The sequence below is a fragment of the Cheilinus undulatus genome, linkage group 24, assembly GCF_018320785.1.
Source record: "Cheilinus undulatus linkage group 24, ASM1832078v1, whole genome shotgun sequence".
Taxonomy (NCBI): Eukaryota; Metazoa; Chordata; class Actinopteri; order Labriformes; family Labridae; genus Cheilinus; species Cheilinus undulatus.
The window spans coordinates 25,025,019-25,047,582 of NC_054888.1; the positions used below are offsets into that span (position 1 = coordinate 25,025,019).

At 39.5% G+C, this 22,564-nt stretch overlaps 1 protein-coding gene across 1 annotated transcript; it reads right to left on the reverse strand.

Annotated features, from left to right (window-relative positions):
- Positions 1–9,008: 9,008 nt before the first annotated feature.
- On the reverse strand, positions 9,009–9,971 carry LOC121505980 (keratin-associated protein 4-4). The gene has a single exon (XM_041781439.1). It carries the CDS (start codon positions 9,969–9,971, stop codon positions 9,009–9,011), a length of 963 nt encoding a protein of 320 aa, XP_041637373.1.
- Between the last annotated feature and the right edge of the window lie 12,593 nt (positions 9,972–22,564).

The window sequence follows — 22,564 nt, forward strand, 5'->3', positions numbered from 1 at the left end:
AAGCCGGCATCTCAAAGTTCCCCGCCCAAACATTACAGCAGTATAATTAAAAGACCAGGATGTTCAAGTCCATCTAAATGCTCTCACTGGTACATTCTGCTGTTGAATCTATACTTAAAAATGTTATTTTCTAAATCAGCGGCGTACGTCTTTAAATTTCTGACACTGCTTTGCCCTCGTAGATCCCTCGATCCCGTCTTTGTTGCTGTCTGCCGACATGCCTCACAGTGCTTCTGGACTGCTGACAAAAGATCTTACTTGATTGTCCAATCTCTGGTAGAAAAGCCAAAATTAGACAGCGTACAGGAGCCTGGAGGGTAAATTTTAATGTTTGCAGGGTGTGTCGCGTCAAGTCATGTTATTATAGCCTAGGATCAAATGTGCCTCACATGCTTTGGAAACTATATGTCTGACACATGCTCTCTTTTAGCCCTAAATCAGAAGAATACTGAATGAAAATGTCACATTTTAAAGTCTTGTTTTTTTTTTTTCTATTATTGGATGTTTGCACTTTTGTGACAGAAACCAAGTACTGAGAAACGCCTCACTTTTTCCGCACTGTAGCCACATCTTTCTCCCTTTCCTTCTCTGCCCTCCATCCAGATATTATTGAGCTTTTGGTAATTCCTGTTTCCATGGCAACATGAGCCAAGTCATCCTGTGGATGGTGGTGGGGGGATGGACTCAGAGCACCAGCGGGTGAGTGTCTGATTGTGCAGGCAGTTGGAGGAGTTCACTTTTCTTTGTCCAAAAGCATAAAATCTTCTCCTAAGTTGTCCTTTCTTATTGTACTCGTCTTTTCTTCTCTCTCTTAACCCTGAAAAATACGTCTCGCATTCATGTGGGGAAAGTCAATGACAAAGTGTCTAGACGGCGTCAGCAGTGGGAAACGGCTTGAAATACAATGAAACCTTGATGTTTGGATGTTTCAGTGTGAGGAAACATTAAATGGACTTTTTCCAGGACGATTACTCACAGGAACCCTCCTGAGATCACAGGGACTGTTAGGAAAGCAGTTTTAGTTTCTCCGACTTATTCTGGATCAGAAGGACCCGGTAAATTTAAAACCGCGGCCCTGTCTTTGAACAGGAATTAGTTTTAAATTAAATGATATTCAGAAATCTCCTGAAGGTCCTGATTCTGCAGAAACACAGACCTGGATCGGTTTTAGAGCAGACATGTTGGCTGTTTGGAGGAGTCATTTTTCTTCTTATCAGGTGATGGACCACAACGACATGTGAAGGCTCAGCATCGACAAATTTCCACTAAAATGATCTTGATTTATTTCAAATTTTCCTTTCAGAAATTCAAACAAATTACCTATATTTTCTGTGAAAATTCATAAACATGTTTGAAAAGTATCCTGTTAAAAGCAACCTAAAATTTGTTTCAAATATTCCCTGAATGTTTCAGTGATAGCCATAAAGCTTCAAAATGCCAATTAAAATTTTCACAATAATTCTGAGCGAATTCCCCCTAAAACATCCAATTGGAAATATATTACCCTAAATTCCATGAAAAAAAAAAAAAAATCAAAGCATACCTCATATTTGAAAAAGACAATTTCCATGAAAAATCCCTAAAATCTCCAAAGAAATCCCCCCCCAAAACACTCAAATTTCCCCTAAAATGTCTAATCAAATAACCAAAGATTAACAAATTAATTCATCCAAATACCATGAAAATCAGGGAATTCCAAACAAACTCCCTGAAATTTCCAGGATAATTTTAAAATCGAATTTCCAAAAGATTAACTACATAAAATTCCAAAAGTCACATAAAATTTTTAAAGCAAACCTACCTCAAAAAAAAAAAAAGAAAAAAAAAAGAAAAAAGATAATCCCTCAAACATCCAAAGAACATTCCCATGAAACAAACTCAAAGAAAATTTCCCTTAAAACTTCCTAAATTGGTTCAAAATATTCCCCTAATATTTTTGTGCAACTTTGTCTTATAGCCTAAACACTCCAATACCAAATTTCCCTAAAAATCCATGCAAATTCCTAAAAATTTACAAGACTATTCCCCCTGATTTCAAAGCATCTCCCCCTAAAATATCCTCTCAAATTTTCAAACAGTTACAAATACATTTCTCCAAATTTCATGTAAACGAGAGAAAATTCTCCCACAAATTCAAGCAAATTCCCTGAAATGAGCATGAAAAATAGCGTTTTATTTTAAAGGAAACCCCCAGTTTAATTCCCAAAAATAAACAAAAGAAATTCCCCAAATTTACAAGAAAATGCCTAAAATTAAATTCCCAAAAATCGAAAATACAATTCCACAATTTCCCTGAAAATGCTCCAAACAAATTCACCAAAACATGGAAACGAATTTCCCAAACTCCTCTGAAAATGCCAATAAAATTCAAATTTCCCTCAAAATGTTTACTAAAACTATCCAAAATATCCAAACACATTCCCTGAATTTCCAGGAAAATCATTAAAAATGTCCAATTGAATTACCCCAAATATCCATTCACCTACAGTTCGATGAAAATTCATCAACATGATTAAAAGTGTTAAATTAAAAGTATTCCAAATTTCTGTCAAATATTCCCAAAATGTTTCCATGAAACTTTTTCATAAAGCCTAAACATTCTGACTAAGAATTCTCCAAAGATTCCGTTCATATTTCCTGCAGGATTTAAACAACTTCTACTAAAAAGTCTAATCAAATTTACATTTTCATGAATGAGGGAAAATTCCTCCACACATTCAAACAAATCCTGTGAAGTTTCCATGAGAAATCTTAATTTTGTTGTCAAAGAACACCTCCAAACCAAATTTCCAAAGGATTAACAAATAAACTTCCCAAGTTTTCATGAATTTTTTAAAGCAAACCCACCTCAAAAAACAAAAAACAAAAAACAAACAAATAAACAAATAAATATAAATCAAGACACAAATAAAAAAAATCCTTAAACTTCCCAAACAAAATTCCCTCACACATCCAGAGAAAATGAAACAAACTCAAAGCAAATTTCCCTTAAAAATTCCTAAATTTGTTCAAAATATTCCTTTAATATTTTAGTGCAACTTTGTCACGTAACCTAAACATTCCAATACTTAATTTCCCGAAAAAACCCTTAAATTTCCTAAAATTTTACAAGCAAATTTCCTCTGATTTCAAAGCAACTCTCCCTAAAACATCCTCTCAAATATTCAAATCTTGACAATTTCTCCAAATTTCATGTAAACCTGAGAAAATTCTCCCACAAATTCAAGCAAATTCCCTGAAATTAGCATGAAAAATCGCGTTTTTTATTTAAAGGAACTCCCAATCTAATTCCCAAAAATAAACAAAAGAAATTCCCGAAATGTACAAGAAAATGCCTAAAATAAAATTCCCCAAAATTAGAAATATATTTCCACAATTTCCATGAAAATGATTCAAATTTCAAAATTCACCAAAACATGGAAACAAATTTCCCAAACTCCCCTGAAAATGCCAATAAAATTCAAATTTCCCTCAAAATAAATACCCTGAATTTCCAGGAAAATCATTAAAAATGTCCAATTTAATTCCCCCAATTATCCATTCACCTACAGTTTTATGAAAATTCATCAACATATTTAAAAGTGTTAAATAAAAAGGTATTCCAAATTTCTGTCAAATATTCCCAAAATGTTTCCATGAAACTTTTAAAGCCTAAACATTCCAACTAACAATTCCCCAAAGATTCCGTTCATATTTCCTGCAGGATTTAAATAACTTCTACTAAAAAGTCTAATCAAATTTACATTCACCTAAATTCCAAGAATGAGGGAAAATTCCTCCACACATTCAAACAAATCCTGTGAAGTTTCCAGAGAAATCCTAATTTTGTTGTCAAAGAACACCTCCAAATCAAATTCCCAAAAATCACCAATAACCTTCCCTAGTTTCCATGAAAATCCCAAAAATATCAATGCAAATACCCCGAAAAAAAAAAAATCTAATACATTTTCCCAAGTTACTGATACATTTCTGCAGTTTTCGTGACAATCCTGGAAATGTCCAAATTCCCCTGAAAATGCCGATCAGATTTATTTAAAATTTATTTAAATACCCAACATTATAAACATAATTGGAAATGTCAGAGCAAGTTCTCCCAACATTTACTTTAACGTAATAGACTTAAACTTTAACAGACATTGTGGATCACTCTCTCAGGGAGTGTAAGAGCAGAAATGAATCCTGTTTCATAAGAAAGCCTCATCGTAATGTCTGAGGAGGTTAAACAAAGGAACTTTATGTCCTGGTGCGTTTTAATGCTTTAAATTTAACCATAAAGCTTCCCAAGGGTGCTGATTGGGCTCTAAAAGTGGTATATCTATGGTTTTATAAAAGCTGTGATGTGTTTCAGGCTTCAAAAGTCGGGAAAAACTTTGATAGAAACTCCACAAAAAGAGCAATCATGCTCCTGGAAAATGTTTTTCTGTGCAGACGTTCCCATCAGTTGAGGCTTTTCTGTGATTTTGAGTCATAAATGTCACCCCAAAGAAGGCTGGTATTGATTTCAGAGCAGTGGGAGCTTGAAGCAGAGCATGTTTTCCCTGTCCTCCAATAACACGACACACTTACAGATGCCTCCGTTATCCCTGAAGCAGGTTCCTTATTTCTAAAGGGAATAATTCATACTCAACCTCCCTTCTCCTGGTTTCCAACAGACTGTCATACACGAGGTTCACACGCAGGCTAGCGCTGGTTTTCACAATAATAACTGACAGTATAACAGCAACAATTGAATGGTAAGTGTAGTCATCTGCAGTGAGCAACAACCCTGACATTTGAAAAAGCGATGACTCAGCGCGGTCAGCACATGTCCATCATGCAGTTGCAGAGACGTAAAAGCACACATTTGTGATGGCTGTGTCTCATTAAGACCTTTTTCTTTAAAAAGCAGCGGCCTCAGCGTCACACATGAATAGAGCATCTTTTTAAAGAGCTGAGCAGTGATGTAGATTCAAAATAAGGGCTTATTATGACATCCTTGAACTGGATTTGCAGTGAATCAAGTTCTTTTTTGCACGGTGCAAAAAGCCTGAAGAGGCTGAACAGCACTCCAGCAGCACTGATGCTGGCTGATGACACATTAGATCTGATGGCTGCAGAGTGGCTTTAAAGAAACATGGCAGAGAATGTTCTGCTGTAGGAACGGATCAACACGGAGATTGTTTAGTTTGATCTGCAACAGTTAGAGATCACAAACTTCTGAGGAACGCTGAGTCATGATTTTCCCATGTTTCCACCATATTTCTGCAGGTTTCACCTCTGTAAAGATTACACTGGCCCAGTAGGGTTAAGGCTAGGATGAAGGCCCCTGACCCTAACCCTAACCCTAACCCTTACATCGATATACAGCGCACTCACAAAGTATTCAGACTGTAGTCTGGAGAAGTTTTACTCAACGTGTGGCTCTTTTGTGATGATTTGATGCATTATTTCCCCAGAAAATCTTAAAAAGGAAAACTTTGACCTCAGAAATGATCCACTGCAAGTCACATTAATCAGTCTGTTTCCCACATTTATACATCAGGCTTTAATTCTATTCTTTGTGTATTTCCATTGCCCTTATTTGTCATTTTTTGCCCCTTTTTCCATTTTTTGCCACCTTTAATCAATTTTTGTTGCTTTTAACCCCTTTTGCCACTTATTTTTGTTCCTTTTTTCTCCCATTTTTGCCCCCTTTGACCTTCTTTTTGCCCCTTTTTGCCCATATCTGCCACTATTTGCCTGTTTTTGCCTTTATTTGCCACTTTTTTGCCTATATTTGCAAATTTTTTGCCTGTTTTTGCCCATTTTTGCCTACTTTTGCTACTTTTCTGTGCCTCTTTTGTTCCATTTTTGCCACCTTTTTGCCCACTTTTGCTACTTTTTTTTTGCCTTTTTTTGCCTATTTTTGCCACTTTTTTGCCCCCTTTGATTTCTTCTGCCTCTTTTTGCCCATTTCTGCCACTTTTTTTGCCTGTTTTTGCCCATTTCTTGTCACTTTTTTGCCTGTTTAGACTATGTTTGCCACTTTTTTTTTTGCCTATTTTTGCCCATTTTTGCCTACTTTTGATCTTTTTTTGCCTCTTTTGACAATTTCTGCCATTTTTTGCTTATTTTCGCCGTTTGTTTTGCCACCTTTTGCCTATTTCTGGCCTTCTTGGATTCTTTTGCCACTTTTTGCTCCTCTTTTTTCCCAGTTTTGCACTTTTTGACCTTCTTTTTGCCTCATTTTGCCCATATATGCCACTTTTTTGCCTGTTTTTGCCATTTTTTAGCCTTCTTTTGCCACTTTTTGCTCCTCTTTTTTTCCAATTTTGCCCCTCTTGACCTTCTTTTTGCCCCATTTTGCCCATATATGCCACTTTTTTTGCCTGTTCTTGCCTTCATTTGCCACTTTTTTGCCACTTTTTTGCCTGTTTTTGCTACTTTTCTGCTCTTCTTTTTTCTATTTTTGCCACCTTTGTGCCCCTTTTTGCCCACTTTTGCCACTTTTTTGCCTATTTTTGACAATTTTTTGCCCATTTTTCCTGTTTTTGCCCTTTTTGGCCTGCTTTTGCCACTTTTTTGCCCCTCTTTTTGCCCATTTCTGCCACTTTTTTTGTCTGTTTTTACCCTCTTTTGCCTACTTCTGTCCATTTTTGCCTCTTTTTGCCTACTTTTTCCACTTTTTTGCTCCACGTTTTGCTCCTTTTTTCCCATTTTTGCCCCTCTTGACCTTCTTTTTGCCTGTTTTTGCCCATTTCTGCCTCTTTTGTGCCACTTAGCTTGCAGCTCTTGCAAAGATATCTTTTAACAGTTGGGCTCTTTGGTTGAGTAACACTTGTCTAGAGTAAACCATTGTCACTCATCACCTGTCCATTACCATCCCAACATTGAGGCACGGTGGTGGCAGCATCATGCTGTGGGGGTGCTTCTCAGCAGTGTGTTTTGCACTGAGGAGAGGCTTCTGTCTATCCACTCTAAAGCCCAGATCAGCAGAGGACTGCAGTGATGGCTGCCCTTCTAGAACTCTGTTCCGTCCTCTCACAGGATCTCTGGAGCTCAGTCAGAGTGACCGTCAGGTTCTTGGTCACCTCTCTTCCTAAGGCCCTTCAGATTGCTCGGCTTGGCCTGGTGACCAGCTCTTGGAAGAGTCCTGGCTGTGCCACTCTCGCCTTGTAAACTAACAGGATCAACAGCACTGGCACTAATGGTGTCACTAATGAGCATGGATGATGCATATGACCCAAACTTCCTCTATGTGTCCTCTTGATGCCTACCCTTAACCGTAAATGGTGAGTAACACCAGGACGGACCAGTCTCTCCCTGCTCCTCTGTTAATGATTGGTTCCAGCACTGTGCATCCATAGCACTTATGTAATTCTTCTATTTTCTGCTTCTGACAAAATCAGTGCATCATTAATGCCATTTTAATTTTTCACGAGTTGACGGCAATGCTTTTTTGCCTGAGATCAGAAACAGTAGAGGGGGGGAGTCAGGCTTAAAATCTTAAAATGTTAATCCACTTTCCTACCAATTGTAGCAGCAGCTTACTCCCAAAGTAGTTCAGAATCTACCAGCTGGCCATGACCAATGCTTCACACCCTGGAATGCTTAGTCACCATAAAAAGAGCCTCTTCTTCCTAAGTATAGAGATTAATCACTTTGTTTTGTAACAAGCAGAACTTTCGTTTAACTATCTTCTTGACACTGTGATAGCAAGTTTACTGCCTCGACTCCAAATCCCAGCGTGATTCGTGTTGATCCGCTTATCCTCTTTCTTGTTATTCCCTCTCATCTTCTTACTATTCCTTAATATTTTCCCTATCATTTTCCAACAATAAAGAGGTTTCAATGCTCACATTTCTGATGATATCAAGTGAAGCATGTGTGGCAGATGGCCAAGCAGTGAGGTTGCACTCTTTGTAGAGGGACTACAGGCCTTTAGCATTGGACAATGACGTCATTCTGAGGCCATAGCATTAAACATTAAGCTTAAATCTGAGCCTAGTTGTAGAAGCATAGCTTCCCACTGCCTAAAGCTAGCTTAACTAGCCTCCTATCTGAGCATGAATGAATCTGTGTCTACACAGATGGAGGGGGACACTACTGCTGCTCAAACAGCCTGTCCAGACACGTGTTAGATTACCTTATCAAACTCCAGCACTGTTGTTTTACAAAAAGAGAGTACAAGTAAGTCTCATCCACGCCGGCAGGAGAAAAACAGTTAATCACTCTCCATTGATTTTGTATTACTTCAAGGTGCCTCGTTGTCATAACATTCTGCAGCTGAAATATTGGGTTTGGATTATGTTTTACCATCTAGTAAACATCACAGAAAATCATTTTTGAAGTTCAATTGGAATGTTTTATCTTCTGAAGGGTAAGGGAATTTAGTTGGAGTTATAGCATTTGGCTGAGGATTGTAGCACCAGTCATGCGGTGGTTTATATGTCCTAACATATTCAGCCTGTGGGGGTTTTCTCAAAACAGGCATTAAGATATCTTTGAAGTTATTTAATCTTAAGATTTGTGTCTTTAGAAAAAAAAAAAAAAAACTTTGGTTGATCACTACATATCTTGATGTGATGCAATGCAATCTATTGAAAAATGCAGGGTATTGTGTTTAATGCAGCCCAAACAAAGCAGAAGAAAATGTAACTGATAATGCCACAAAAAGAACAGGAACACAGTCAGTGTAGCAAAAAAAAAAAAAAAAAAAAAAACTAAGATGGTACGAAAAACCAACCACAACAAAGCCAAAAAGCATGACACATACATCAGGGGTATAAGTCAGTATCATATCAGTGTAATGACAGGACACTTGGAACAAAAAAAAACAAAAAAAACAATGCGGTTAAACACAACAAGGCATAGAGAAATAAGGCAGTAAAAAGGAAAATTACCACAAGAAAGCAAGACCAGGAAATACAACACAAGAATGCATAACACAAAGAGAAGTCATACGAGCAAGCTTACCAGAAGCAAGCTTAAAACAACGGAGTGTAACACAACGAGGTGTAACACAGCAAGGCGTAACACAACAAGGCGTATCACAACAAGGCGTAACACAATGAGGTGTAACACAATGAGGTGTAACACAATGAGGTGTAACACAACAAGGCGTAACACAACAAGGCGTAACACAACAAGGCGTAACACAACAAGGTGTAACACAATGAGGTGTAACACAATGAGGTGTAACACAACAAGGCGTAACACAATGAGGTGTAACACAACAAGGCGTAACACAACAAGGTGTAACACAACAAGGCGTAACACAACAAGGTGTAACACAACAAGGCGTAACACAATGAGGTGTAACACAACAAGGCGTAACACAACAAGGCGTAACACAACAAGGCGTAACACAACAAGGCGTAACACAACAAGGTGTAACACAATGAGGTGTAACACAATGAGGTGTAACACAACAAGGCGTAACACAATGAGGTGTAACACAACAAGGCGTAACACAACAAGGTGTAACACAACAAGGCGTAACACAACAAGGTGTAACACAACAAGGCGTAACACAATGAGGTGTAACACAACAAGGCGTAACACAACAAGGTGTAACACAACAAGGCGTAACACAACAAGGCGTAACACAATGAGGTGTAACACAATGAGGTGTAACACAACAAGGCGTAACACAACGAGGCGTAACACAACGAGGCGTAACACAATGAGGCGTAACACAATGAGGTGTAACACAATGAGGTGTAACACAACAAGGCGTAACACAACGAGGCGTAACACAACGAGGCGTAACACAATGAGGTGTAACACAATGAGGTGTAACACAATGAGGTGTAACACAACAAGGCGTAACACAACAAGGCGTAACACAACAAGGTGTAACACAACAAGGCGTAACACAACAAGGCATAACACAATGAGGTGTAATCCAACGAGGCGTGACACAACGAGTGTAACACAACGAAGCGTAACACAATGAGGCGTAACACATCCAGGCCTGGCAAAGCGAGGTGTAACACAATGAGGCATAACATATCCAGGCCGGACACATCGAGGGGTGACACAACAAGGTGTAACACAAAGAGGCGTAACAGGATTAAGTTTAACACAGTGAAGTGTAACACAATGAAATGTAATACAATGAAGCAAATGACTCTACAACATCACGAAGCGTAACTCAACAAAGTGTGTCACAATGAAGTATAATAACAATGTGAACCAACAAGAGGTGTAACATAACAAGGTGTAACACAACTGAGTGTTACACATCGAACTGAACACCACAAACGTAACTTAACAAAGTGTAACACTATGAAGCCTAACACTGTAATACAAGTGAAATGAGTAGAAAAGAGTATTTTGTATCATTTTGTTGTGCAGAAACCAAACAATATTATTTTTACATGCAGTCATAAAAACACAGTGTAATTTAATCTTAGTTTAATCATCGTAGTGTAACACAACATACCATAAGTTTTTGTGTTATTTTGTGTTTCATCGTACTATAATATACCATTGTATAGTGTAATACAGCACAAAGAGTAATGATGGGTTGAAAAGTAAATTGTTGGCCCTCATCATCTCAGTTCAAGGATGCAGAAAAGAGCAGACTTAGGTGTTTATTTTAAGTCTGGTTGTCTCAACATTTGGACCTTTTCTACTGCGTCACATCATTCCAGTGTTTGCTAAAATCAAAAGTTCAGGTTCAACTTTAACTTTATTCTCCTTTTTTCTTGGCACATCCAGATTTTCTCTCCCGTCTCCTCTCTGGTCCACTGTTTCTCCCATCCAGCAATAAAAACATTCTTCACTCAGAACATCCTGTATTTGGTGAGCTGCCGTTGTACCCAAAATAGTTGTTGTTCTTCTTCTCAGCATCCGATTGTAAGGGCTTTGAATCATATCTCAGCTTTTCTGAAAAACAGAAGGCACAGCAGCGTCTTAAAGCACACCCCCTCCTCCTCCCTAATTCAAACATCAAGTAAGCAGCAGTGTCCTACATAAAAAAGATAGGGGGAAAAATCAGCATGAAAAGCCCAGACGGCCTCTCAGGGGAAACGACGAGGAGGAGAAGAAGACGGACGATGCGGCAGGCTGACCCCATAAATGGATACACACTCATGCACTCATGCACAACACACAACCCGCCCTTTAGGAGAGTTTCTGATGTTTTTCATTGTTAAAGCCCTCAGAACTCATGATTCACTATGCATGATGACAACGGGGTGTCGGCTGACAGACCTTAGATGAACCAGTTCACAGAGAAAAACAAGAGTAGCGACGATCGACTGATGATCATTTTACTAAACAAAGGGGTGAGACAACTGAAACATTATCTACCAAAACAACAGGATCCACACAGTTGCAAAAGAGGACAATTTTACAGCAGCTAAGCTCACCTATATGTTAGATTTACAGACATGTCATGCTCCATAGAACTGGATTCTCATGCATTTGTTTGTTTCTGAGGCATGCTGGCACCTGAGCGAGTGTTACCTTCAAAATAAAGGGAAGGGACTGCCAGATTCAGTTTACCCTCTACCTTTATAAGCCTTCCAGAGCTGGCTGCTGAGAAGCATCCCCACAGCATGATGCTGCCACCACCGTGCCCCACGGTGGGGATGGTGGTGAAACACAGTGTCTTGCCCATACTCTGGGTGATGCCCGAAAGAATGAGATTGTGGGTAGAGTTAGTCAAAATTAAATTCCTCAGGAATGTGTGTGGGCTCGGCCTTGGGGATGGGGTGGGGGGCTTGGCCATCCGGGGGGTTCTCAGCTGGGCCATGGGATGCCACCTGGGTGTCTTCCTGTGGAGGTCTTCGAGGCAAATCCAACTGGTAGGAGATCCCGAGGCACACTCAGAATTCACCAGAGGGGTTATATATCTGGCCTGGAAGTGCCTTGGAATTCCCTCAAGAGGAAGTGGAAAATGTCTGGGTTGCTTTGCCTGCTGCCATCGCGATCGACCCCGGATAAGCGGAAGAAGATGGATGGATGCTAAAAATAGCCTGCAATACATTTTTTGTGACTTGACAAACAATTACTGGTGTGTAATGTGGATGCATAATGACGCCAGCACTCTTCACTACTTTTGAGAGTGCAGTAATGCTAGCTTTAAGCAAAAATCTAGCTACAAACATTAGGTTTAACTTGTTTGCACAGCATTCATTTTGCATGCTCCAAAGTATTCTGAACTCTAGCCAGGGGCGTAGCACAGGGTGGAAATAGGGCACTGTTTGCCCGGGCCCACAGTAGGGAGTAGCCCTTAAGAAGCCTGCAATGAAAAGTGTATTTTGATTTATTTTTCTTAGTAATTAGTGACATTATGAAATCAAAAGTGACTAAAGCAGTGACCCTAAATTCCTATTTAAGCTGTGCAGTGTAGTTAAATGCCACTTATTTCCCATTTTGCCACTCTTTAAAGCTTTTAGCCCATTTAGGTGACTTTTCACTCATTTTTTTACCACTTTCTGCCCTTTTTTGCCATTTTTCTCCCTGTGTTTGCTGCTTTTAGCCCATTTTGACACCTTTATCCTGCTTTTTGTATTTTTTGCCCCCTTTTGCACTTTTGCCACTCCTTGCCTATTTAAGCTGCCTTTTGCAATTAAATGCCACTTTTTGCCCATCTTTCCCACTTTTTTGCTGATTTTTGCCCAGTGTAGTCACTTCTCACTCATTTTTTGCCATGATTTTGCCACTTTGTGACAATTTCTGCCACTGTTAATGCATTTTTTGGTCACTTCCCACCCATTTTTGCCACTTTCTTCCCTATTATGCCACTTTTTCTTCCCATTTTTGCCACTTTTTCTCTCAGTGTTGGCCACTTTTAGCCCATTTTGCTACCTTTAAACTATCTGAATTGCCACTTTTCACCACTTAGATTGTGGCTTTGCAAATGCAGTTTTCAACAATTTTGCTGTTTGAGTGAAACCCAACAAAGTGTAACACAAGAAAGCGTAACCCAACAAAGTGTAACACAAGAAAGCGTAACTCAACAAAGTGTTTCAACAAAATGTAACACAAGAAAGCGTAACCCAACAAAGTGTAACACAAGAAAGCGTAACTCAACAAAGTGTTTCAACAAAATGTAACACAATGAAGTATAATAACAATGAGAACCAACACACTTTGTAACACAACGAGGTGTAACACAACCGAGCATTACATATCAAACTGAACTGTTATGCCACTTTTTCTTCTTATTGTTGCCCCTTTCTGCCCTTTTATGCCACTTTTTCCTCCCATTTTTGCCACTTTTTTCTCCAGTGTTGGCCGCTTTTAGCCCATTTTTCCTACCTTTAACCTATCTAAATTGCCACTTTTTACCACTTAGATTGTGGCTCTTGCAAATGCATTTTCCAACAGTTTGGCTCTTTGAGCAGGGTTGAGTAAGACTAGACTAAATTAACCGGTCAACAGACTGAAATCTGCATAAACTAGAGTAAAATACAATTCAGCTTCTCCCTTAAAAATGTCCAAATGGTATAGTCCAGCGCTGCGAAATATTGCAAGTACATTTAATTTAACCATAGTAAAAATTTTGCTCACAAATGGGGAAATTATGTCCCAAAAATACATTACATTGTATAGATATTTATCAAAAAAGACTCAACATATGGTGCTTGTCTCACCAGGTAAAGGGTGGGCCCTGTGTTATTCTTTCTGGGGGCCCATAATCTCTAACTACACCCCTGACTCTAGCTATGGCTTTGTTAGTGTCATATGGTGCCATGGCATGCCACAACAAGGTGTGACACAACAAGGCATTACACAATGAGATGTAACACAATGAGGCATAAAACAATGAGGCGTAACACAACGAGGCTTAACACAGTGCAGCTTAACACAACATAGGGTAACAAAACAGAGCGTGACATAACAAGACCTAACACAACAAGGCGTAACACAAAGAGAACTAACACGAGGACTAACAAAACGAGGACCAACACAGAGGGTAACTCAACAAATTGTAACCCAACAAAGTGTTACAACAAAGTGTAACACAAGAAAGCATAACCCAACAAAGTGTTACAACAAAGTTTAATGCAAGAAAGCATAACCCAACAAAGTGTAACACAAGAAAGCATAACCCAACAAAGTGTTACAACAAAGTTTAATGCAAGAAAGCATAACCCAACAAAGTGTAACACAAGAAAGCGTAACTCAACAAAGTGTAAAACAAAAAAGCATAACCCAACAAAGTGCAACACAAGGAAGTATAACTCAAGAAAGTGTAACACAAGAAGGCACAACTCAGTAAAGTGTAACACAAAAACAAAGTGTAACACAAGAAAACATAACTCAAGAAAGTGTTACATCAAAGAGTAACACAAGGAAGCATAACCCAACAAAGTGTAACACAAGAAAGCACATCTCAGTAAAGTGTAACACAAGAACAAAGTGTAACATAAGAAAGCGTAACTCAAGAAAGTGTTACATCAAAGCTTAACACAAAAAAGTAACTCAACAAAGTGTAAAAAAAGCGTAACCCTACAAAGTGCAACACAAGGAAGCGTAACCCAACAAAGTGTAACACAAGAAAGCACATCTCAGTAAAGTGTAACACAAGAACAAAGTGTAACACAAGAAAGCGTAACTCAAGAAAGTGTGACATCAAAGTGTAACACAATAAAGCGTAACCCAGCAAAGTGTAACACAAGCAAGGGTGACATCACAAAGTGTAAAACAACAAAGTGTTACAACAAAGTGTAACACAAGAAAGTGTAACAAAATGAAGTAAAATAACAATGAGAACCAACACAAGGTGTAACACAACGAAGTATAACACAACGGAGCATTGCACATCGAACTGAACACAACAAAACTTCACTTAAAGTGTAACACTATAAAAGCTAACACTGTAGTACAAATGAAATGAGTGGAAATGAGTATTCTGTATCATTTTGTTGCACAGAAACCAAACAGTAATCATTTTTACATGCAGTTATGAAAACACAGTATAATTTAAACCACTGGTTTAATCATCATAGTGTAACACAACATACCATAAGTCTTTGTGGTCTTTTGTGTTTCATCATACTATAATATACCATTGTATAGTGTAAAATAGCATAAAGAGACATGGAGCAATGATAGGTTGAAAAGTAAAATCCACGGGCCGTGCCATATGGGAAGATATGGGGTCATAACTTGTGCTGTTGTACTGTACCATGTCCTCCAGTTTAAATAAAAGCAGACCCCCCCAAAATAAATCAAACATAAAAGAAAGTTACCACTTGGAACGTTCTTTAAAATGTAAATATAACGTAGCATCAATTTATCGTACTCATCTCCTCCTTATACTGATAAAAATACAACCCAAACACTGGTACATTTCCTCCTAAACCTAATTTGCAAATTGCTCCAACAAAGGAAGCGCTGGATAAATGAGCCGCTCTTATGTCGAGGGATAATTAACATTAGGCCTTGCAGCTAAACCAACTTCTAACAGGCTGACTTCAAAGAAAGGATGAGGCTCTCACCACAACCCCAGTGAATCACACTCACCCTGCATGGTCTCACACTTTTATTTCCAGTTAACTAAACTTCAGCTCCAAAGATAGGGTGCTGATTACTTATTCTAGGTGGTGGGTTGATTTCCTGACATGCATAGGTAGGATTAAGCCAACAATATGAGTCCAGTTATGAATGACATTAACCTCTCATTCAGCACAATCAGAACCCATAGTCTAGAATCATATATGCTCATTTTGTTTAATCTATACCATCATGTTAATTAACTGAATTATGGCATTCATTTTCCAAAATCCAATTGTGTCAGAAGTAATCCTCTAATAGATATGCAAACGTCAAGCAAATTGCTTCAATTTCAACAAATAGGAATGCTATCTGATAATGTAATCTCCCATTAATTCACTGTTCTGATATGAAACAAAGACTAAAATGAAAGACACTCGCTTGCAGCAATTTCCCCTGAAAGCATCCTTTAATTTCTTTTCATGTCAGTTGTCTTAAGAAAAGAATAGTCCCAGTTCTAATAGACCACCATCAAAACGTCTCATCTTTAATAACATAAATGTACTCCACAGGCTGCATCAGGGTCAGCCGGAGCCATAATGGTAAATCAATACCTCACAGCTCCCACCCACTCCAGCCTGTGCTCTTTAACTTTTTCTCCTTGATGCTTTTTGTCTTTCTCACACAAACAAACCATCTTTCAAATCCCAAAGACGGCCTCCGAGGAGGCAAAGTCAAAAGCAGCCGCATTGTTTTTCTGGGAACGCTGATGGTCTTTAAGAAAGCGCACGCACGCAGGAGGAGACAATGCCGTGATTGATACCGCACACGAGGCGACGCTCATCTCCCACGTAATGGAGGCTTTAAATGAATCTGTTTGTTTGCTGTCAAATAAATTTACCTGCCAGGGGAGCTGAGAGTGTGCTGTTGTTCTGACATTACAGTCAGGACGAATCCAGCACTATGTCTTTATTTAATTAGCTGTAAATGCAGAAGTTAAACAGGTGATGATGCACAAATAGGTGCTTATTATCAGAAAATGTGGACAAATTGAAAGGCTACTGCACATTTTAGAAACTTGTGAATACTGGATTCAAATTGGCCTTGTTGTCTTTAAACCATCTTGTAGCTTTCTCTAAGCTTTGGCTCATTTTCTTGCAGGAAAATAAATCTTCTCCCAAGCCGTAGTTCTCTTGCAGACTGACTAAGATTGTCCTCCAGGATTTTCCGATGTTTCAGCTGCTGAGAAGCATCCCTACAGCATGATGCTGCCACCACAGTGGGGATGATGTGTTTTATTAGTGCTGTCAAGTGTTTAAAAATGTACTTAATCACATCCCTATGCTGTGATTAATCATGATTAATCACTTTACCTACATAGCTTGATCCTGTGTTGTTGTTGGCATCATTGCTAACATTAGCATCATTAGCTATCATGGCTGCATCTCGTGTTGTTGTTAGTGTCTTTGCTAGCATTAGCAGCATTAGCTATCATGGCTTGATCCCATGTTGTTGTTAGCATCGTTGTTAACATTAGCTACCATGGCTGCATCCTGTGTTGTTAGCATCTTTGCTAGCATTAGCAACATTAGCTACCATGGCTTGATGCCGTGTTGTTGTTAGCATATTTGCTAGCATTACACACATTAGCTATCATGGCTTGATCTCGTGTTGTTGTTAGCATATTTGCTAACATTAGCAACATTAGCTGTCATAGCTTGATCTAATGTTTTAGTCAGCATCTTGGCTAGCATTAGCAACATTAGCTATCATAGCTTGATCCTGTGTTGTTGTTAGTGTCTTTGCTTACATTAGCAACATTAGCTATCATAGCTTGATCTCGTGTTGTTTTAGCATCTTTGTTAGCATTAGCAACATTTGCTATCATGGCTTGTTACCATGTTATTGTTAAAATTTTTGCTGGCATTAGCAACATTAGCTATCATAGCTTGATCCCATGTTGTTGTTAGCGTCTTTGCTAGCATTTGCAACGTTTGCAATCATGGCTTGATCTCATGTTGTTGTTAGCGTCTTTGTTAGCATTAGCAACATTAACTTTGCTTGCTTGATCTCATGTTGTCGTTAGCATCTTTGCTAGCATTGGCAACATTAGCTATCATGGCTTGATCCCATGTTGTTGTTAGCATTAACGTGTTTATTTTAACAGGCCTAGTTTTACTGCCTTCACTCTGGGGGATGTTCAGAGTTCTGGAAATGTCAATCCCGGCCTCCTCTCTCCATCCAACCATCCTGCTGATGTCATATTTTAAAATCTGTTCTCTTTCCTCCACAGTCAATCTGTGGTTTCAGTCTGACAGCCGCAGCCCTCCTCCACCCCAGCCACCTCCATTACATCTCATCAGTGACTGGGTTAAAGTCCTCAGAACTCCTTCCATCACCACCACTAGTGTCTAGCCTCTATGAGTGTTCTTTTGTCTCTGTGGTTTTATGGTAGCCAGGAATACTGATTAACAAGTTGCTGGACCTTTAATGATTTAAAGTGATTCTAAATAGAGGTTTTATTTTTGTTAGCAGTTTCTACTTGGTAGGAGGATTTCACTCACAATCTTGTTTAGAATATCGGGCTGACGGATGGGTTGAAAGATAAGTCAACCTTTTTAGTGCAGATAAGTAAATAAACTTTAATAATGTGTGCAAGAGCAGAACTGACACGCTGAAGCTAAGTGCTTAGAGAAATGTTATCTTTGGCAGCTACAATTTAGACCTGACACTCAAACTTGTTAAAGCAATTACCGCTTCCTGTTCTGTGTAAAGCAACAGAAGCAACCCGGCTGCATGACAAAGCCTCGGACAGACTAAAGCTAATGACCAGCGCTGTTCAAACGCTCCACGCCTCTCGGGTCAAAGCTCTCAGTGTACCCAGAACATTAAAACAGGCAATTATCTGTTTCCAAGGGCAAACTGGTCCCCGATCAATCAAGTGCTTTTCTGAGCCTCGGCGTGTTGATGTTGGTCTGAGGAAACTTGCATGTTCTGATTAGCTTAGATCTCAGGTGATTGATTACACAGGCTGTGCTTTATAGCAGCACGCGTGAACTGAATCCTCAGGTGCCGTCACAGCCGGGCAGATTTTTAAACAGTACACAGTAATGGCTGGTGTAACGCTTTGACTCCATGGCGCCTATTGATCCCACATTAGCACTGCAGACGTTTCCTTTTAATGTTGCACTATATGTCTAGAACCCTGAGTTTCTTAACTCGGTAGACGGTTAAAAGTCTGGATAAAGAATACAGCGTTTATAAGATCTTATATCCAAACAAACATGGCACTTTTACAAACACACATTGGTTGTTTTTCAAACCAAACTTTGTGTAAAAGCTTTTTAGTTAAACTTTAATCTGAAAAGTTAGGAAGTTTGGCATGAAACCAAAGTCAGTGACTCCAAAATCAAACAATTGCTTTAGGGAAGAGTGCGCATTGAAGAGCGCTATAAACTTTAGATAAATTAAAATCATTGTATGACTTGTTTCAAACAGCTGGTTCAAGTTTGCTGCGTGTTTGCAGCATGTTTGCTGCATGGTTGCTATGTGATTGCTGCAGGTTTGCTGCGTGTTTGCTGCGTGTTTGCTGTGTGTTTGCTGCATGTCTGCTGTGTGATTGCTGCATATTTAATAATAATAAGTTTATTTTTATAGCACCTTTAAAGAACAGCGAGGTCACAAAGTGCTTTACAAAATTGCTGCATGGTTGCTGCATGGTTGCAATGTGTTTGCTGCATGGTTGCAATGTGTTTGCTGCATGGTTGCTGCATGTCTGCTGCGTGATTGCTGCATGGTTGCTATGTGTTTGCTGCATATTTGCTGTGTGTTTGCTGCATGGTTGCAATGTGTTTGCTGCATGGTTGCTGCATGGTTGCTATGTGTTTGCCACATGTTTGCTGCATGGTTGCTGCGGCATGTTTTTACCCTGGATTACCCGGCCCTTTTTTCTGCTCTTTCTGCTGTCACACCCGCGTCTTTCTGAGTTTCACAAAATAAATCTTCCTCCAACTTACTTGAGTCAAATTTTAAGTAAGGACAATTTCAGAATTAAAGCAAGCTGAGTTCCTCTGCAGAAATACCAAACCAGGTCTTTACTTTGAAACTGGAAACCACCCACACTGTTTACCTCAACTGTGACGTATTCTACTGATGCAGACATGCATATCTGCTAAAAAGAGGAAAACCCTGCTCTCTGTTAAACATTTTTACTGTCTATTTCTGCAAAGAGATGCACACAGTTTCTGGTAAAAATAGTAGTGCCTTCTGTTCTCTAGATTTGGGATCATCAGCTCTTTCTTGAACGATGCTGTGGGGGAAATAATGCCATTACATTCCCTGCTGGTAAATTTGTCAGGCATCTGAACACTTTTGTTTATAAAGTGCATCTCAAACCCCCACCCTAAAGGTGTGGCCCCACTAGACATTTGCAAGTAGAGTAGCACTGCTAAAGTCAGCTGACCTCCTTCTAAATTAGGGGGGCTTTTAAACCAAAACACTGTTTTGATTGCATTATGAATTTTACATAATGATGGGGAAAAGCTGTTAAAAGTGGCATTTCAGGGGGGCAGATGGCCTAGTGGTTAAGTTGTGATACATTAACTGAAACTATTCTCCTTAAGCAAGCATCCAGAGTTCAATTTTTTTAAATTGGTTTCCAACTTTCCAAACACATTTGATTTGGAATTTACATATTTTGAGTTTAAGGGATGTTAGAACCTGCATGCCACTGGAATAGACCTACCTAAAACGAGACAAATAGCGCTCTGCAGAAAAAGTCCTACGTGCTTTAAAATGGGAAACATGTAATTTTTATCTTATTCAAGGCTATTTAAGCTGTGCCAGTGTGTCCCAAAAGTGCCCTTCTGTGTGTCCATGGCAGCAGACGGACACTGCAGCTACAATAATGTCGTCTCCAGGAGCATCCATTAAAGAGCTGTCACATCAGCTCTGGCTCTGAGCTTCATTCTGCGAGGCACATCAGTGCCGCAAGCTGGTACTTACAACACGCTTCCATCGGGCCTTTCAACGGGAATCTTCATCTGCCGCACATGTTGGTCATCAGCGAGGCTAAGGACCATTTATTACATTTCATGGAGACGTGTTAATCTACTGGAGAATCAATTTCACCTTTTCAGTAATGACTCATGAGATAGTCAAGAAGGCTTGACTAATTTCCAGCAGATAATAGATTTTTATCCATTTTGTCCTCTCATTTTTGGTGGCGGTCTCATGCAGAATGGAAGAATCAGTTAATTAATAGTTTAGAAATTGGTGGGATCCAATTTTTGAAAGCAGAGAGTTGCATGCTGCTGAGAGTGGTGTGCACAGGGAGGAGGCAGGGGGCGGTCGCCCCCCCCCATCTTGGCCCAAATGTTGAGAAAAGAAAGTGCCCTCTTGGGAGGCAGAGCATGCGCTAAAGTGCCCTCGAGAGCCAAAACACGTGCTTAAGTGCCCTGAAGAGCCAAAATGCTTGCTAAAGTGCCTTTTGAACCAAAACAAATGCTAAAGTGCCCTTGAGAGCCAAACATGCTAAAGTGCCCTCTTTGGAGCCAAAACACTTGCTGAAGTGCCCTCTTTGGAGCCAAAATGTGTGCCAAAGTGCCCTCTTTGGAGCCAAAATGTGTGCTAAAGTGCCCTCTTTGGAGCCAAAATGTGTACTCAAGTGCCTTCTTTGGAGCCAAAATGCATGCTTAAGTGTCCTCTTTGATGCCAAAACACATGTTAAAGTGCCCTCTTGGGAGCCAAAACACTTGCTAATGTGTCTTCTTTGGAGCCAAAATGTGTGCTAAAGTGCCTTCTTTGGAGCCAAAATGCATGCTAATGTGTCCTTTTTGGAGCCAGAACACATGAAAGTGCCCTCTTGGAAGCCAAAACGTACGCTAAACTGCCATCCTGGTTGGCAAAACACATTAAAGACCAGAAGACCATTAGGACCAAGACATACTATGAAACCTCACTGTTGTAATGACTTCTATGTTGGGTCCTTTTTTGATCTATATTGATCCAGAAATATATCTCACAAATGCGCCATCTGTATAACATATATACATGTCTAAAGTGCCCTCGAAAACATGCCAAACTTAGTGCCCTCTTCAGTGGCGAGAATGCGTCCTTTTTTAAAATCTTTTTGCCCCTGCCCTTGAAAAAGTCTGTGCACGCCACTGGCTGAGAATCACCTACCTGCTTCTAAATGTTCTATAAAATTTCCAACGGTGCTCCAAGTTTCAGATTTAATTTCAAATCTGCACAACAAACATGAAGCAGCAAACATTAGTGCTAATGTAGGCAGGATAGTCATTGTTCTCACGTTCTGCTTATTTCTTCTCACCTTTTTAGTCATGTTTATCACTGGTTTTCTAAGTGTCCACATGATAAATAACAACACTACACCCATTAACCAGCTGCAAGCAAGAGAACCGAAATAATCCATTCACGCCTCAAAAAAAGCAAAAAAGGAACTCCCCCTTTTTGTAACTGTCCTCTTTCGTACTCACTGTGTTCTCATTAATTTTCCCAAAGAGGCCTGTCAGCCTGGATAGTACATTATCCATTCATCAAGGCGTCATACTCCGGCGGCACCGCATATTGGCTGAAAGAAAAGGTCAAGCAACAAAATTTTGTGTTTGCAACCTAAAGTGTGCCATTCAGCATTTTAATTAACAAGCCAGGGCCAATGAAAAATGAATGAGGTGGGAGTTGTAAGGGGAGAAAAAAGGCTTTGTATAGCCTTGAGGAGAACAGGGCTGAGACATAATAATAATGTAGAGTACAATGAGAGAGCGAGTAAGGAATACCACGCCTCTGACAAGCTCAACAGTGAATGTTACACCGTGTCAAAAGAACGATGGGGACTTTTCCCCTCCTTAAAGCCTTTAAAAAAAATCAATCTGTTTGTATTTTCGGAGTGAATTGCAAAGCTGGACAGAATGTTACACATGTACAAATGTGTTGCTACATTCACATGTGATGAAACGGATGGTAAGGTTTCAGCACCTTGGACAGCGCTCCATGATGAAATACAGAAGCTTACAATCAAACACTTACATGCTATTTTTCCTCTATTATATTCACCTTTTGAAATATGATTCACCTTAAAATAAGTTCATTCTACAGCGGCGGCGCTTCCGACTCGACTCGTGTTACATTC